The sequence below is a fragment of the Anas platyrhynchos genome, chromosome W (genome assembly GCF_047663525.1).
Source record: "Anas platyrhynchos isolate ZD024472 breed Pekin duck chromosome W, IASCAAS_PekinDuck_T2T, whole genome shotgun sequence".
Classification (NCBI taxonomy): domain Eukaryota; kingdom Metazoa; phylum Chordata; class Aves; order Anseriformes; family Anatidae; genus Anas; species Anas platyrhynchos.
The window spans coordinates 14,683,728-14,702,483 of record NC_092620.1 but is presented as its reverse complement, the minus strand read 5'-3'; the positions used below and the strand labels follow the sequence as shown (position 1 = coordinate 14,702,483).

The following is an 18,756-nucleotide window of genomic DNA, read 5'->3' as shown; positions in this document are numbered from 1 at the left end:
CACCAGGGCAGATGACCTAAACCAACCAAAGGGACATTCCATACCATATGATGTCAGACTCAGCAATAAAAGGTGGGAAAGGGGAAGGAAGGGGGGTGTAGAGAGGGCTTTCATTATAAAGACATATGTCTTCCCAAACAACTGCTATGCATATTGATAGCTTGCTTTCCAGGATGTAGCCGAACATCGCTTGTTGATGGGAAGTAGAGAATATTTTATTTCTCTCATTGTGCTTCTGCACGGCATTTGCTTGTTTTTTCCCTCTTCCTTTTCTGTTTAATTTCAGGCACTGGAACAGGTTGCCCAGGGAAGTGGTGGCGTCACTGTCCCTGGGGGTGTTTAAGGAAAAGCTGGATGTGGTGCTTAAGGACATGGTTTAGTTGGTAACATTGGTAATAGGGTAATGGTTGGACCAGATGATCTTGGAGGTCTTTTCCAACCTTAATGATTCTATGATTCTATCCTTATCTCAATCCATGAGACTTTTTTTTTTTTCTCTTCCCAGCATACTCTCTGCTCCCCCTCTTCTTCTGAGGAGGTTGTAGTGGAGTTCAGCTGCCCAGCAAGATAAAAACACAACTTCTATTAACATACTTTTTTCATCTTGCCTGTCCTAGTTAACAGAAGGTTACTTCCTTATTGCCAATTTCCATGCTTTTAGATAGCTTCTGATATTTAAGCAAATAATAAAATAATTTACAAGTATAATTTTCATCCAGGATTACTAAATAATCATTAAATCTCCTTTCACAAGATTCAAAGAAAGGCAAGCCTTTAACTCATAAGAGATCTTAATCTGACAAAGTTACTGAGAGTCAGCAGTAAGAGTCAGTAGTAAATATCAGGACCAGTTCTCAGGAACTGTTCTCAAAGACAGAGCACCCCAATGGAAAGGAACGGGAGATACAGCCATGTAATCCTTTGCCTCCCCATGCAAAAAAATATCACTTGTATTAAGTGCTTTACCCTCTTTCATTGAAACTTTAAAACATGTCATTCATCTTTCTTTTAGAAAGCTAATATTTAAAAAAAGTGAACGAAGTCAGGCTAACCAAAGATAAAACTTACAAAATGCTTTAAAGGTATTTTCTTTTTCTAAATTTCAGCAATATCATCACTTTCAAAAGAATTGGCTTATTCTAAGGCCTTGTGTCAAAAGTTTTATTTCATAATGTACTCAAATTCAACAAGATATCCCCACCTATTTTTCTAATAAATTTGATTTTTCCCCACATAATATTAATGGAAAGTCTTAAATAGTACTGGTACAAACCAGAAGAATGTCTTAACTGTGCTCTGGCCCAGACATGGACAAGGAGGAACGGAAAAGAGGTGACTAAAGTCACAGGAAAATGCCAGACTGCTCTTAACCTCTTAACCCTCTTGATATGACAACCCTCCCACCCCCAGATATCTTTTTAAGAGCAGCACCTCTGTGCTGTCAGAGCAGTGCAAATGGCAGAGAAGTAGAGGCAGGACTGGAAGAAGCCCTTTTCTTCTAAATTTTAGGTAGAATATAATTTGTACACAATGTATAATTTTTAGAGACCTTCAGTACGCTTCCTGAAGATAAAAGAGGAGAAGCTTCAGCTATGGAAATAAAAAAAAATCTCACCTTATTATGTTCATATTTGTATGGTATTTTGAGGGTATCCATGGCTCTGATCATGGCCTGCATTGCTGTAAATATATTCTGGTACACCAATTTTGTAAAGCCCCTTTTGTCTTCATCAGAGTAACCTGATCCGTGGATGATTCTCATCTGTTTGATGAATGTGCTTTTGCCACTCTCTCCTGTGCCTGCAAGAAAAATAAGAAGAATATACTTCAGCCACTGGACAGACAGATGACTTTTCTGCACAAAGTGGACAGCTTGTTCAGTGCAGGACAGAACATTGTCAAGTGGTTACGTTGCTTACATGGTAACTACAAGGACCAGTTAAACATCAAAACAACAGTATTATAGTAACAACCAAATGTCCTGGTTTCAGTTAGGACAGAGTTAATTTTCTTCCTAGTAGCTGGTAGAATGCTATGTTTTGGCTTAGGATGAGAAGAGTGCTGATAACACCCCGATGTTTTAATTGTTGCAGAGCAGTGCTTACACCAAGTCAAGGACTTTTCAGCTCCTCGCTTTGTCCTGCCAACGGGCAGGCTTGGGGTGCAACAAGAGCTGGGAGGGGACAGACCCAGAGCAGCTGACCCAAACTAGACAAAGGGGGTATTCCATACCATCTGACGTCATGCTAAACAATATATACGGGTGGCTAGCAGGGGGGAGGAGGGCCGGACTGCTCGGGGTTAGGCTGGGCATTGGTCAGTGGGTGGTGAGCAATTGCATTGTGCATCACTTGTTTCATACACATTGTTATTAGTAGTACTATTATCCTCATTATTGTTATTATTATTATTGTTATTATTATTTTCCTGTCTTAATAAACTGTCTTTATCTCAACTCACAGGCTTCACTTTCCTGTTTCTCTCCCCCATTCCAGAGAGGGAGGGGGGAGGGTGAGCGAATGGCTGTGTGGTGTTTAGCTGCTGGCTGGGTTAAATCACAACAGTCCTTTTTGGCGCCCAATGTGGGGCTCGAAGGGTTGAGATAATGACAGATCTGACCAGAGTGTGTTAAACTAAAATTGGTATAAGTATTAGACCTGCTTAATAGTTACTTGTCATAATGCTGATTGCTTTAATCTCAAGTCTGCTGCACCTGTTTTCCAAATTGAGTATTATAGCACGTTACTTTCCGTATGTGCTCTCTGTCATGTTGTTTATTCTCTCCGGGCCCTGGTTTAAGATCATTATGGTACTATGTGTTGTAACAGTGGCTTATGAGACGATGAAATTTCTGGTTATGACTCTAACTTGGTATTTGAACTCAGCACTGTCATCGACTCTATACTTTGGAAACCGTATCTCGGAAACTAATGACAATTACACCTACTGCCTTTTTTTTGCCAGGGAGTCAATCTGTGGAGGGGAAAGGGGAAGATATTTTTTCTTACTCGTTCACTCTCCCTTTCTCCTTCACCACCCTCTCTCTTATCCTCCCAGCTTGTTACAATAGTTTTCCAAGATGTTGAATATCCTTGGGATACCCAGACCAGCATGGTCTTGTTGTTATGCCTCCTGAATGCCCTTCAGGTTTTGTTTAAGATTAAACAACTACTTAGGAATATCATCCAGAGATCTGTCCTGAGGCGGGCTAGTTGCGAGTGGCAGGGAGTGTGGGAGGATATGGGTGGGTTTCTAGAGCAGTGGGCACCTCCAGTGTTTTGGAAATTCACCCCTGAACAACTGCAAAATCCTAAAAAACTGGGAGAATTCTTGAAAAAAGGGAGTCATGACTCTGGCAGTTACAAAGTGACAGAAATCACTGTAGCATGCTGGGGTCTGGTCCATGGCTATCGAGCTGCAATCAATACTACTATCAACCTAGTGACAGACCCTGTGGCCACTCCAAGTCCTGTGACAGACCCAACGGGCACTCCAACCCCTACTGGACCCTGCAGCCATACCAGTTCCAGATCCTGCAGCCGCTCCAGTTCCAGCTCCTGCAGCTGCTCCAGCTCCTGCAGCGGCTCCAGCTCCTGCAGCCGCTCCAGCTTCTGAGGCTGGGTCAGAGAAACAAACTGTAGCAGTGCAAGTTAACCCTGCAGAGGGTATTCCAACCCCTGTGGCAGACCCTGTAGCTGGGTCAGAGAAACAAGCTGTAGCAGTGCAAGTTGCCCCTATAGAGAAGGTGAAAAAATGGTATAGAGATTCAGGTCGTTTAGAACGCAGAGAGTCTTCTGCTAAGTCTAGGTATAGAGACGACGATGCTGGGCCATCAGGGGTTCAGGAGGAGGAAGATGAGGATGCCGAAAAATCAACAGTAACTACCCGAAACCTATACCAGTGTGAGCTACGAGATGTACGAAAAGATTTTGGTCGTTGTATAGGTGAGCAGCTTGTCACCTGGCTGCTCCAGTGCTGGGACACTGCAGCCAATTGTGTGGAATTAGAGGGCAGGGAAGCCAGGCGGCTGGGATCCCTTGCTAGAGACGCAGGCATTGACAAAGCAATTGCAGATGGAGCACAATCTCACAGCCTCTGGAGGCGTCTCCTCTCAGCTGTGAGGGAAAGGTATCCCTTCAAGGAAGAACTTGTATGTCTACCAGGCAAGTGGATCACTATATGGAGAAGGGAATCCAGTACCTGAGGGAATTAGCCGTACGGGAGGTGATTTATGAGGATCCAGACCTCGGACAAACATCCACAGATCCAGATGAAGTCAGGTGTACACGACCCATGTGGCGGAAGTTTGTACGGAGTGCACCATCATCATATGCCAGTTCATTGGCAATAATGGCCTGGAAAGAGGATGAGGAACCCACAGTGGATGAAGTGGCTAAACAACTCTGGCAGTGTTGAGGGATTTTTGAAACAGCAAGGAGGCCATGACTGGCTGCAGCTGAGCAAACCAAGCTACCAGGACAACTACGAGAAGTTCCCATGACAATGTTCCCATATTGCCTGACTGAGGAATTAAAAAATATTGTTGCCAGCAGCTGGCTTCAAGGACGAGATCTACGTGACTGCTAATCACAAGGGGGTTGTTTTCTTGCAGGTGGGGTTGTTTTCTTGCAGTTGTTTGTCTGAATGCTTTTGACCAATAATCTTGTGTGAGACACTATCCACCCCTATTAAATGTGCTATAAAATCAGGCTATTTGGGTAATAAAGAGAGAGCATGATCTGACCATACTGGTGTCTGTCATATTTTCGCCCATTCTTCCTGCAATATGACACTACAAAGAAAGTTTCTCCTCTTCCTTACAGGCCTGCATCTCAGCTGTGGAGAAATTTTCTGAAGAGTTCCACCAACTTAAACAGAATTTACCTTCCTCCCCACCTGAACAAGCCAGTGTCCACCAACTAAAAGAGAATACTTTAAATAAATTGTCTGAAATGTTCCACCAACTTGAAGAGAGATTATTTTCCTCCCCACCTGTACAAACCAGTGTCTCAGCCATCAGGGGTAAGCGTTCATCCACACAAGGAAGACGATATGGTGGCTATACACCCAGTGCCACCCTGTGGTTTTACTTATGAGACCATGGAGAGGACATGAGAAAATGGGATGGAAAATCTACCACGACCCTAGAGGCACGGGTATGTGAGTTGCAAAAGAAAACAATCGGGAAAAGGGGATTCTCTGAAAAGTTTGCTGCTCCAACTTCCAGCAGACAGTCCTTCAAATACAGAAATGAAGAAGTTTCTAACCAGGATTAGGGGGGGCCCTGCCTCCAGCCAGGGGGAGGAAATGGACAATCAAGTTTATTGGACTGTGTGGATTCGATGGCCTGGCACATCAGACACACAGAAGTATAAGGCTTTAGTAGACACTGGTGCACAATGTACTCTAATGCCATCAAGCTATAAAGGGCCAGAGCCCATCTGTATTTATGGAGTGACAGGGGGATCCCAGCAGTTAACTGTATTGGAGACTGAAGTGAGTCTGACTGGGAATGAGTGGCAAAAGCACCATATTGTGACTGGCCTGGATGCTCTGTGCATCCTTGGCATAGACTACCTTAGAAGAGGATATTTCAAGGACCCAAAAGGGTTCCGGTGGGCTTTTGGCATAGCTGCCTTAGAGACAGAGGACATTAAACAGTTGTCTACCTTGCCAGTCTCTCGGAGGACCTTTCTGTTGCAGGGTTGCTGAGGGTCGAAGAACAGCAAGTGCCAATCGCTACCACAGCTGTGCACCGACGGCAATATCGCACCAAACAAGACTCCCTGATTCCCATCCATAAGCTAATTTGTCAACTGGAGAGCCAAGGAGTGATCAGCAAGACTCATTCCCTTTTAATAACACCATATGGTCAGCGCAAAAGTCTAATGGCAAGTGGAGACTAACAGTGGACTATCGTGGCCTGAACGAAGTCACGCCACTACTGAGTGCTGCAGTGCCGGACATGCTAGAACTCCAGTATGAACTAGAACTGAAGGCAGCTAAGTGGTACGCCACAATTGATATCGCTAATGCATTTTTCTCCATCCCTCTAGCAGCAGAGTGCAGGCCACAGTTTGCTTTCACTTGGAGGGAGTCCAATATACTTGGAATCAACTACCCCAGGGGTGGAAACACAGCCCTACCATTTGCCATGGACTGATCCAGTCTGCGCTGGAGCAGGGGGAAGCTCCTGAACACCTGCAGTACATCGATGACATTATTGTGTGGGGTGACACAGCAGAGGAAGTTTTCGAGAAAGGAAAGAAAATAGTCCAAATCCTTCTGAAAGCCGGTTTTGCCATAAAACAAAATAAAGTCAAAGGACCTGCACGAGAGATCCAGTTTTTAGGAATAAAATGGCAAGTTGGACGTCGTCAAATCCCAATGGATGTGATCAACAAAATAACAGCTATGTCTCCACCAACTAGCAAAAAAGAAACACAGACTTTCCTAGGTGTTGTGGGGTTTTGGAGAATGCACATTCCAATTTACAGTCTGATTGTAAACCCGCTCTACCAAGTAACCCGTAAGAAGAATGATTTTGAACGGGGCCCTGATCAACGACAAATCCTTTGAACAAATTAAGCAGGAAATAGCGCATGCAGTAGCCCTTGGGCCAGTCCAAACAGGACCAGATGTAAAGAATGTGCTCTGTGCTCCTAATTATAATAATCCTGTTTTTTCTAGAAGTAGTAATGAATATGTATTAGACTAGGAGCATGAAAATCAGCTGCTTGATGTAACTGGTGTGCATCTTGGTGGAGCAGAGACTCCCGGCGCACCCAGCGCTGTTGGCTTACCTCTATTCCTTTAATGAATTGTAAACTTTAATTGCAATCCTATTTGGGACTCAGTCATTTATCATAATTGGGGGCTCATCCGGGATGGCTTTGGTTCCTGAATTCTGATTTGATCTAGGAGAGGTGCCCCACCATTTGGTGGCTCCTGTTCAAGTTGGGTCGGGACTAACGCCATCTTGAATCTGAATAAAGGTAAGCAAAGAGTTTGATTTTTTTATGAGCTCCCTTGCACACTTCAGGACTGTATTTTGCCCGTAATTCTGCACACGAAGACCCGAACGAAGATGACGAAGTTGTAAGTATTTACATATATAAATATGTATATATATTCACCGTTTGGTTGGGTGCGATTCGGTTGTGTTATAAATGAAGTCTCAACTCAATCTGAATTTTGTAATATTTACAAAAGAAATATTTAACAAAAGGTATAAAAGGTAAGTAAACGGTGCTGGGTGTACGGGCAGTCTACGCTCTACCAACATGCACACACGAACATCAAACATTCTAAATATACAGAACATTGCTTTTACATACAAAACCCGAGTATGCCTATACAATAAGAAAAGGTAACAAACAATTCTTTAAGTTCCATGACTTAACAACCTCCATTTTCCATTCCTTTTCTTGATTACTAACAAGTCTCCATTTTCCATTCCTTTTGAACAATATGTCTTGCTTTAAGTTGTCAAGCAACTTGGCCTTCGGGCCTTATGTATCCCGTTCTTCCCAGATCGAAAAAAAGCATATCCATCTCCTTTTCAAGGCCAATAGGGCTTGTGTCAAAAGGCACGTCCAGGTCACCAGGGGGCGTAACAGCAAAAGCCTGGGATAGCTATAGCAGCAGAGGGGCCAATGGTGTAGAGCACAAGGATCGGTAGACGAGCTCGCAGCTCCCTCACTGTCTGGCAAACCACACGTTTCTGACTGTGGCCCCACATGGCTCTTTAAGGCCTCAGAGACCAGGTGCTGAGCAATCCCGCCGCAACCTTGTGGTTTTTAGTTGCACAGTCCCACACCTTGACATCAATTTGGTCCCATGTTTCAGGATCATAAACTGTCCAATTGTTAATGTTATATATGGAGTGGTAATTCCTGTTGAGAAAATGGTTGATATTAATAAAGAAGGAGGAGATTTGGGAATGTGGCCATGGGGGTTGGGAAGCCCTGTGGTTGAGATAACATTAAACTCTTAAGGATGAGGCCATCAGGAATACAAAAGAGTTTAGAGGGAACAAAGGGTGATTCAGGAGACTCCATGCAGTCTCCGGTTTCTTGTTCTCCAGATGGTTCTCTTGTTCTCCAGCCCTTAAGGCATGGAGGTTTCTGGGTGTTTGCTGTTGTTGTTACATTCAAAGTTGTTTGATCAATGAAAAGTTGTTTTGAAAAGAACTGCTGTGGAGAGAAGGGTATAAGAGGGGAAACTGCCCTCAAGATTAAAAAAAAAAAAAAAGTAAGGCAACACAATGAAGTTATGTCATCAATAAAGAAGCAGGAAAAAGAAGTGAAGAGGAACAGGCTGGCAGCATGGAGACCAGGATGGGAACTGGCACTTTGATTGCCTCATAAAGATAGGTCCGGCCAAACTCAGCAAACTGCTCAAAGAAGCTCGTACAGACAGTTGCTGGAAATAGGCGCACTGGAGCTGGAGAGAAGCTCGAGCTGAGAGAAGCGGACCTGTGCACACAACTGCCCCTCCCTGGTAAGCAGTTGCGCATTATGGGGAATCATACGTCCTTAGGAACAAAGACTGTCCTGGTAACCTTACAGTTTATTCTCCTTAACAATCAGACAGTTTATGAGCCTGAAATATGGGACCAAATTGAGGTCAAGGTGTGAGACTCTGTAACTAAAAATGACAAGGTTGCAGTGGGATTGCTCGTCACCTGGCGAGCAGACTCTGAGGCCTTAAAGAGCCATGTGGGGCCACAGTCAGAAACGTGTCGTTTGCCAGATAGTGAGGGAGTTGCGGGCTCCTTTACTGATCTGACTGCTACGTCATGGGCCCCTCTGCTGCTACAGCCATTGAAGGCTTTTGCTGTTACGTCCCCTGCTGACCTGGACGTGCCTTTTGACCCAGGCCTATTGGCCTTGAAAAGGAGATGGATATGCTTTTCTTCGATCTGGGAAGAACGGGATTCATAAGGCCTGAAGACTGAGTTGCTTGACAACTTAAAGCAAGACATATTGTTCAAAAGGAATGGAAAATGGAGACTTGTTTGTAATCAAGAAAAGGAGTGGAAAATGGAGAATGTTAAGTCATGGAACTTAAAGGATTGTTTGTTACCTTTTCTGATCGTGAATATGTATAGGCGTACTCGATTTTAGTAAGTTATGGAACTTAAAGGATTGTTTGTTACCTTTCTGGATTGTACGTATGTATAGGCATACATGTACTTGTGTTTAGTATGTAAAGCAATGTTCTGTATATTTAGAATGTTTGATGTTCGTGTGTGCATGTTGGTGGAGCGTAGACTCCCCACACACCCAGCGCTGTTTACTTGCCTTTTAAACCTTTTAGAAATATTTGTTTTATAAATATTACAAAATTCAGATTGAGACCTCATTTATAACATTAATAAGGAGAATAAGCTGTAAGGTTACCAGGACAGTCTTTGTTTCTAAAGATGTATGATTCCCCATAATGCACAACTGCTTACAAACGAGGGGCAGTTATGTGCGCGGGTCCGCTTCTCTCAGCTTGAGCTTCTTCCCAGCTCCAGTACACCCATTTCCAGCGACTTTCTGTATGAGCTTCTCTGAGCAGTTTGCTGAGTTTGGCCGCACCCATCTTCATGAGGCGATCAATGTGCCTGTTCCCGTCCTGGTCTCCGTTCTGCTAGCCTTTTCCTCTTCATTCCTTCTTTCTACTTCTTTATTGATGACATAACTTCATCATGTTGCCTTTTTTTTATCATGAGGCCAGGCTCCCCTCTTATACCCTTCTCCCCTCAGCAGTTCTTTTCAAAACAACTTTTCATTGGTCAAACAACTTTGCATATAAAAACAACAGTAAACACCCAGAAACTTCCATGCCTTAATGGCTGGAGAACAAGCAACCTGAGACTGCATGGAGTCTCCTGAATCATCCTTCTTTGTTCCTTCTAAACTCTTTTATATTCCTGATGGCCTCATCGTTAAGAGCCTGATGTTATCATCAGAGATGGGGCTTTCCGACCCCCATTGCCATACTCCCACATCTCCCCCTTCTTTATTAATATCAACCATTTTCTCGACACGAATTACCACTCCATATATAACACTTTGAACATTCACGTTAATAGCAGAATACCCGCATATCCAGAAGAGAGCAAGTATGCTGCAGCCTGGTTGGGACTAACAGAATTTCCTGCCACTCATATATTTAATTTAATTAAGTATTGCAGTCAATGGTGGCCACTACATAAGCTAAATGGCCACTTTATGGATCAATCGACTATAAGGCTATCTTGCAATTAATGTTGTTTTTGAGGAGAGAAGGGAAATAGGATGAAATGTAGTATACTGATAGGTTGTTTCAGCATCTTAAAGGGAAAATAAGCGGAATTAGAGTTGGCCCCTGACTGAGCCTTTGGTGTTGGCATGAGAAAAGTACAGGCTGGAGAAAGATAAAGGAAGAGTTAAAAGAGTTGTTGAAGGTGTTAAAGGTGTGGCATGTAGTATTTAACAGAGCTGTTTGAAGTTGAATGAGCAGGGAAAGAGGATGTAGGAATGTTAATAGTTCTGTCTCAACAGGAGGCTGAGATCTCAAAATCATGGGTGTGAGCCCTCTGGGGCAGAGGGACCATGATGGGTCCAAGAGAGTTGTCATGGAAACAGAAAAGCAGTTAACTCTTAAAACAACCTGAGTTTATGAGTGAGCTCAGATTGCCAATGGGACCGCTCAGGGAACTGTTGATGATTGCATTCCCCTGACCGACCCCCCATTGAGACTACAGTCACCCCGGAAATAATGAATGGTAAATACCAAAATCTGATTAAATCGGGAATTGAGAATCTGTTCCAACAAGGTCCAAAAGAAACCCCTATGGAATTTTTGGACCAACTTTGAAATGCAATGGAAAACAAAACAAAACAAAACAAACAAACAAACAAAAAGAATTTGGACCTGGCTTCGGAATACAAACAAGTAATTGGCTAGCCTCTTTCTACAGCAATTGGCCCCTGATATCAGAAATTGTCTTTAGGCTGTAGGCAGGAATGACAGAGACCTGGGACTTCTACCCTAGCAGGTCCACTGGTACTCTGACCAGGGGACACACTTCACATCTACGGTGTTATGGGACTTAACCACAGCCTTAGGCATTAAATGGGAATACCATACTCCATGGCATCCACAAAGTTCAGGACGAGTTGAGAGAATGAATCAAATGATTAAACAACAATTGGCTAAATTAATGATTGAAACCCAACTGTCTGGGATAAAATGTTTGCCATTGGCATTATTGAATATTAAGACTATGCCTCATAGTGAAACGGGTATCTCACCTTATGAGATGTTATATGGAATGCCGTATTCCCAAGGAATGCCATTGGATTATTTTTTGATAGAGAATTATGAAAGCCAGAAATATGTGATCATGACAGGGAAACAACTACAACAATTAAGGGAAAAGGGAATTTTAGCACAAAACGCCCCACTGGGGTTTGCTATTCATAACTACCAAAGCTTGGAGGGTGGAGTCCACTCCTGGGGAACTGAAACTAAAGATAAAGAAGGACTAATATTCTGGCAACGAGGCTCTGCATGAATTAAGGGCACCAGATAAAGAGGACAAGTCTGAAGGGAGGAAAGGGAGAAGGCAAGACCAGGGCAGGACCCTCCACTGCGGTGTGTATGGTCTACCGAGGGAGGCAACCCCTATGGGTATTGACCGCCAAGTAAGAGGGCCTCGACCGGACTTCTCCCACACTAAGGTGAGGTTGTCCCGAGAAAATAACATAAGAACCTTTTTTAAACCCATATAAAATTGTGATTAGTTTTCCAGGAGCTGGATTACCCTGACAGGCTGAAAGGTAACACAAGCCCAAATCGATCCTGAAAGTGGGCCCAACCCCTTGATTGAAGGCGTCTTGCCTATTATGATCCAGCTACATGGGCAGAAGACGGATCCTGGGGCTATAGGACCCCAATATACATGCTTAATAGAATAATTAGGTTACAAGCTGTAATAGAAATAGTTGTAAATAAAACCAGAGATGCACTTGGATTAATTGCAAAGCAAAATACCAAGATGAGAACTGAATTGTATCGAAATCACTTAGCTTTGGATTATTTGCTAGCACAAGAAAGAGGAGTCTGGAAAATTTAACCTTAGTAATTGCTGTTGAGAGATTGATGATGAAGGAAAAGCTGTAAATGAGCTTGTAAAAGAAATGAAGAAAATTGCACATGTCCCAGTTCAAACTTGGAATGGAATCAATCTAAGAGGATTATGGGGGGAACTTTGTGGGCGGTGACTGGCTTGCTAAAATAGGGAAGGTTGTATTGGGGATATGTGGAGGATTGTTAATAATTCCATGTTTAATACCTTGTATTACCAGACTATTCACCTGGGGCGCAATAACCCCAAGCAGAGCTACAGGCTGGGAGATGAGTGGTTGGAGAGCTGCCAGGCAGAGAAGGACCTGGGAGTGATGGTAGACAGTCGGCTGAATATGAGCCAGCAGTGTGCTCAGGTGGCCAAGAAGGCCAACGGCATCCTGGCTTGTATCAGAAACAGCGTGACCAGCAGGGCTAGGGAGGTGATCGTCCCCCTGTACTCGGCTCTGGTGAGGCCGCACCTCGAGTACTGTGTTCAGTTTTGAGCCCCTCGCTACAAGAAGGACATGGAGGTGCTTGAGCGGGTCCAAAGAAGGGCGACGAAGCTGGTGAGGGACCTGGAGAACAAGTCCTATGAGGAGCGGCTGAGGGAGCTGGGCTTGTTCAGCCTGGAGAAGAGGAGGCTCGGGGGCGACCTTATCGCTCTCTACAGATACCTTAAAGGAGGCTGTAGAGAGGTGGGGGTTGGCCTGTTCTCCCACGTGCCTGGTGACAGGACGAGGGGGAACGGGCTAAAGTTGTGCCAGGGGAGTTTTAGGTTAGATGTTAGGAAGAGCTTCTTTACTGAAAGGGTTGTGAGGCATTGGAACAGGCTGCCCAGGGAGGTGGTGGAGTCACCATCCCTGGAAGTCTTCAAAAGATGTTTAGATGTAGAGCTTAGGGATATGGTTTAGTGGGGACTGTTCGTGTTAGGTTAGAGGTTGGACTCGATGATCTTGAGGTCTCTTCCAACCTAGAAATTCTGTGTGATTCTGTGTAATACACTCGGTTATACAAGGAATGCAAATATCTGCCATACCTGTTGACCCAGAACCAGGGAAAGAGAAAACCCATTCCCTGATGATAATAAAAACAAAAGAAGATCCAAAATTGATACCAATTCAGCAAGTATTGACTTGATTGGAAAGGAAAACATGAATCGATACCATGAAAAAGAAGATGGGGGATTGTGAAATGTGTTCATCTGATTTGTGTCAATATGGAACAATACTAGGGCCGCATGATGAAATGTGACCTTCTGTCTTACATACCCTTGTATAACCACAAGTCTAAGAAAAACAGAGTGGTTAATGTATATAGTTCTTGTATCTTGCAAAGGAATGGTCTAGCAGTTCGTGTCAATAGAGGGTTTGAAGGGTAAACCTTGAGACTCGGGTCTAGGGGATAAGAGAACAAAGGAGTTTTCAAAAACTGCTGACTTTCACATGGGACACTGCACAAGTCTCTGATATCTGGCCAAGAGATTACCAAATAAGGAGAAAGGGGAAGCTGAAGGACAACCGAAGGACAAAGCCTGGAAGGAAGACCATGAGCCTTCAGTATGAGCGACCCCCCAGAGGGACCACTGGAGACCGATACGCAGTCATCCGTGAGAGGGTTCGAACCCCGGGAAACTAATTATAATAACCCTGCCTTTTCTAGAAGTAGTGATGAATATGTATTAGCCTAGGAGCATAAAAATCAGCTGCCTGATGTAATAGGTGTGTGTCTTGGTAGAGCAGAGACTCCTGGCACACACAGCGCTGTTTGCTTGCCTCTATTCATTTAATAAATTGTAAACGTTAATTGCAATCTTATTTGGGACTCAGTCATTTATCACACAGCTTATTCTCTTTATTAACAATCAGACAGTTTATGAGCCTGAAATATGGGACCAAATTGAGGTCAAGGTGTGAGACTCTGCAACTAAAAACGACAAGGTTGCAGTGGGATTGCTCGGCACCTGGCGAGCAGTCTCTGAGGCCTTAAAGAGCCATGTGGGGCCACAGTCAGAAACGTGTGGTTTGCCAGATAGTGAGGGAGTTGCGGGCTCGTCCACCGATCCTTCTGCTACACCATTGGCCGCCCCACCGCTACTGCCATCCCAGGCCTTTGCTGTTACGCCCCCTGGTGACCTGAACGTGCCTTTTGACCCAGGCCCTATTGGCCTTGAAAAGGAGATGGATATGTTTTTCTTCGATCCGGGAAGATTAGGATACATAAGGCCCGAAGGCCAAGGTGCTTGACAACTTAAAGCAAGACATATTGTCCCCACGACTAGCCCTGGAATTCTCCGGTGTTTGTAATCAAGAAAAAGAATGGAAAGTGGAGACTGTTATAAGATCTGAGAGAAATTAATGAAGTCATGGAAGATATGGGAGCACTTCAACCAGGATTACCAACTCCAACTATGCTTCCCTGGTCACGGACATTGATAGTAATAGACTTAAAGGATTGTTTGTTACCTTTTGTGATTGTACATATGTATAGGCGTACTCAAGTTTATTATGTAAAAGTAAGGTTCTGTATATTTATAAAGTTTGATGTTAGCGTGTGCGTGTTGGTAGAGCGTAGACTCCCTGTGCACCCAGCACTCTTTACTTGCCTTTTATAAATATTAATAAATTCAGATTGAGTTTTATCATCATTTATAGCAGATATATGCCCTGGTTTCAGTTAGGATAGAGTTAATTTTCCTCCTAGTAGCTGGTATGGTGCTATGTTTTGGATTAGGATGAGAAGAGTGCTGATAACATGCTGATGTTTTAATTGTTGCAGAGCAGTACTTACACTAAGCCAAGGACTTTTCAGCTACTCACTGTCCTGCCAGTGGGCAGGCTGGGGGTGCAGCAAGAGCTGGGAGGGGACAGACCCAGGACAGCTGACCCAAACTGGTTGTGTTGGGTCTGTCTGAGCTGGAGTCACCTTTTCCCTGCAGCAGCCCGCACAGTGCTGTGCTCTGCACTCGTAGCTGGAACAGCACTGATATCACTCCAGTGTTGTGTCTATTGCTGCATAGTACTGGCACAGCATCAGGACTCCTTCCAAGCCCCCAAGAGCCAGCAGGCTGGGGGTGGGCAAGTGATGGGGAGGGGACATTGCCGGGGCAGCTGACCTAAACCAACCAAAGGGATATTCCATAACACCTGATGTCACACTCAGCAATAAAAGGGGGGGCTCTCGTGGGGGAGGGGGCTGTTCCTCCTGAACAACCACTACGCGTTTGAGGCCCTGCTTCCCAGGACGTGGCCGAACACCGCTCACTGATGGGAAGTAGAGAATAATTTTTTCTCTCTCTGTGCTTCCGCGCGGACTGATTGTTTCTTTTGTATCTGTTTTTCCTCCCCATTCCCTTTCCCTTTAATTAAACCTTTCTCATTTCAAACCTTGAGTTCTCTGTGTTGTATTTTTTCCCCCTTCCTTTTTGAGGAGAGGGGGAGTGAGAGAGCGGTTGTGGTGGAGCTCGGCTGCCCACCTGAGTAAAACCACCACACTGGTCAAAGGGGTATTCCATGCCATATGGCGTCATGCTAAATAATATATAGGGATGGCTAGCCGGGGGGGGGGGCAGCTGCTCGTGGATAGGCTGAGCATCAGTCAGCGGGTGGTGAGCAATTGCATTGTGCATCACTTGTTTCGTACACATTATTAGTAGTAATACTATTAGCATTATTATTATTTTCCTGTCTTAATAAACTGTCTTTATCTCAACTCACAGGCTTTACTTTCCCATTTCTTTCCCCCATCCCAGAGAGGGTTGGGGAGGGTGAGCGAACGTCTGTGTGGTGTTTAGCTGCCAGCTGGGTTAAACCACAACAGTGTGTTACAAAAGGAAACGGGTAGGAGGTAAACCATTTGAATTAATATTAATTGCAACAGATTTTTGTTATCTTTGTAACTTTTTTTTCCTGGGGAGGCTTTTTTTTTCCCTTATACCTGTTTTAACTGAATGAAAGATTCACATGCAGAACTTGTGGAATTAGCAAAGAGACAGACTTTGGTTGGTTGGTTGTTTTAAAAACAAACCCTAAAACTTGAAGATGCAAAAGACCAACCAACCAACAATGAAACTCCCTGTCCTTCTGTAATCTGAAATATCTATGCAAATAGACAGTCTCCTCAATTTATATAAGTAGGTAAACTGTTACTATGCTTCAGTTGTATGCACACAGCTTAAAAAAGGTGATATTGGATAGCATATTTTAATTGGCTACTTTCTTTGCTCTTCATTAAAGCAGGAAATGTGATTATTTTGAAAACACTGCAACCTTTTCTTATTATCTTTTATTGAGCCATCTGTATATTAACAATTAACAGTTGAAAACAATTTTAGGTACTTACTAAAGTATATGTTTACAACTAGAAAAGGAGCAAATACTTAATATGTTTCTTGATGTTTGTTCACTGAAACTAGATTGGTAAGTATCTCTTCGGAGAAGCTGTTTCTAAGGTTATCTAATTTGACTCTTGAAGATAAACACTAATATATTCTATCATATATAGATATACATCCATACACAATGATAAGGAGAGGTGCTCCTTAATCATCTTGGTGGTCCTCCATTGGACTTTTTCCAGTATGCCCATGTCTCTCTTGTACTGAGAGGCCCAGAACTGGATGCAGGACTCCAGGTGTGGCCTTACCAATGCTGAGAAGAGGGGAAGGATCACCTCTCTTAACCTGCTGGTGATACTTTGCCTAATGCATCCAATAATACTATTAGCCATGAATACTGTTAAATGAGATACATTAATACTGAAAGACATGGGTCTAAATGATATTACACTTTGGAAAGTTTTAAAAGTTACTGGGGAAGTTCCACAAACAACTTTTTTTTTTTCAGGATTAATTTAAGGTTAAATCATAAATGTTATGAAAGCACATTGTTTCCCCCAATGAATAACATTGATACAGAGACTAAACTGAAAGGTGATTATTGACAGATTTTTATCCTTTGTGCATTTTGTGCCAGCATGGTGAAGACCCTGCTGACTGGAAGAGGAAAAACATAAGCCCCATTTTCAAAAAGGGAAAAAAAAAGAAAGACCCAGGGAACTACAAGGCCAGTCAGTCTTGCTACTGTGTCTGGCAAGACCATGGAGCAGATCCTCCTGGAAGCTATGCTAAAGCACATGGAAAATAAGGAGGGGATGGGTGACAGCCAACGTGGCTTCACTAATGGCAGATCACACGTGACAAATCTGGTGGCCTTCTATGATGGGGTTATAGCACTGGTACATAGAGGAAGAGCAACTGACATCATCTACCTGGACTCAAGCAAAGCATATGACACTGTCCCCCATGATATCCTTATCTCTAAATTAGAGACATAGATTTAATGGATAGGCCACTCAGTGGGGTAAGGAATCGGTTGGATGGTTGCTCTCAAAGAGTTGAGGTCAACAGCTCAGTGTCCAAGTGGAGATCAAGTGGTATTCCTGAGGAGTCGGTATTGGGACCAGCACTGTTTAACATCTTTATCGGTGACATGGACAGTGAGACTGAGTGCCAAAGGCACCAAGCTGCGTGGTGTGGTTGACATGCTAAAGGGAAGGGATGCCACCCAGAGAGGGACCTGGACAAGCTTGAGAGGTGGGCCTGCACGAACCTCATGAGGTTCAACAAGGCCAAGTGCAAGGTCCTATATTTGGGCTGGGGCAATCCCAAGCACAAATACAGGCTGGACAGAGAATGGATTGAGAGCAGCCCTGATGAGAAGGAACTGTGGGTGTTGGTGGATGAAAAGCTCAACATGAGCCAGCAATGTGCACTTGCAGCCCAGAAAGCCAACCGTATCCTGTGCTGCATCAGAAGAAGCACAGCTAGCAGGTGAACAGAGATGATTCCCCCCCCCAATCTGCTCTTATCAGACCCTATTTTGCAGTACTGCATACTGCTCTAGGGCCCCCTGCACAAGAAGGACATAGACACGTTAGAATAAGTCCAGAGGAGGGCCACAAAGGTGATCAAAGGATCGGAGAACCTCTCTTATGAAGATAAGTTAAGGGAGTTGGGGTTGTTCAGACAGAAGAGAAGGCTTCAGGGAGACCTTAGAACAGCCTTCTAGTAGCTCAAGGGAGCCTACAGAAAAGCTGGGGAGGGGCTCTTTATCAGGGAGTATAGTGATAGGACAAAGAGCAATAGCTTTAAACTAAAAAAGGTAGATTTAGACTACCTATAAAAAATAAATTATTTACTCTGAGGTTGGTGAGGCACTGGTGCAGCTGCAGACAGCTGGGACAGCTACTTCATTAAAGTGAAATGGTCTGTATTTGGATGCAACTGAATCCCTGATGCAACTGAATCCCAATAGATGAAGGGGCATGCTCAACTCTGTTTAACATAGCTATTAACAGCAAAATTGAACATGTGAGAACACGTGTAGTGGGTTTGCATGGCAAGGTTTTGGTAGCAGGGAGGCTGCAGTAGTGGCTTCTGTGAGAACAATATAAAGGCTGCCCCATGTTAGATAAGGGCACCACTGCTGACCAGAGCCAAGCCAATAAGTGATGTTTGCGCCTCTGTGAGAGCATATTTAAGATGGAAAAAAAAAATCAAAATGCTGCTACACAGCAACTGGGAGACTGAGAGGAGTTAGAAACGGCCTTCCAGGCACCCAGGTCACTGAAGAAGGAGGGCGAGGAGGTGCTCCA

General features: G+C 43.9%; 1 protein-coding gene across 5 annotated transcripts in view; it reads right to left on the bottom strand.

Moving 5' to 3' along the window:
* The window catches only part of LOC101790479 (guanine nucleotide-binding protein G(q) subunit alpha), a 121,014-nt gene that overhangs the window by 96,986 nt on the left and 5,272 nt on the right, over positions 1-18,756 (bottom strand). For 3 of the 5 annotated variants that reach the window (XM_072030622.1, XM_072030626.1, XM_072030624.1), the window contains exons 2-4: positions 4,201-4,355; positions 3,522-3,734; positions 1,616-1,800 (exon numbers count right to left, since the gene is read on the bottom strand). In XM_072030622.1, coding sequence (XP_071886723.1) covers positions 1,616-1,800; positions 3,522-3,734; positions 4,201-4,258 — 456 coding nt within the window. In that variant the 5' untranslated portion in view covers positions 4,259-4,355. The remainder of the gene's footprint in view (positions 1-1,615; positions 1,801-3,521; positions 3,735-4,200; positions 4,356-18,756) is intronic. The other 2 variants (XM_038169434.2, XM_072030623.1) reach the window with 1 other exon arrangement.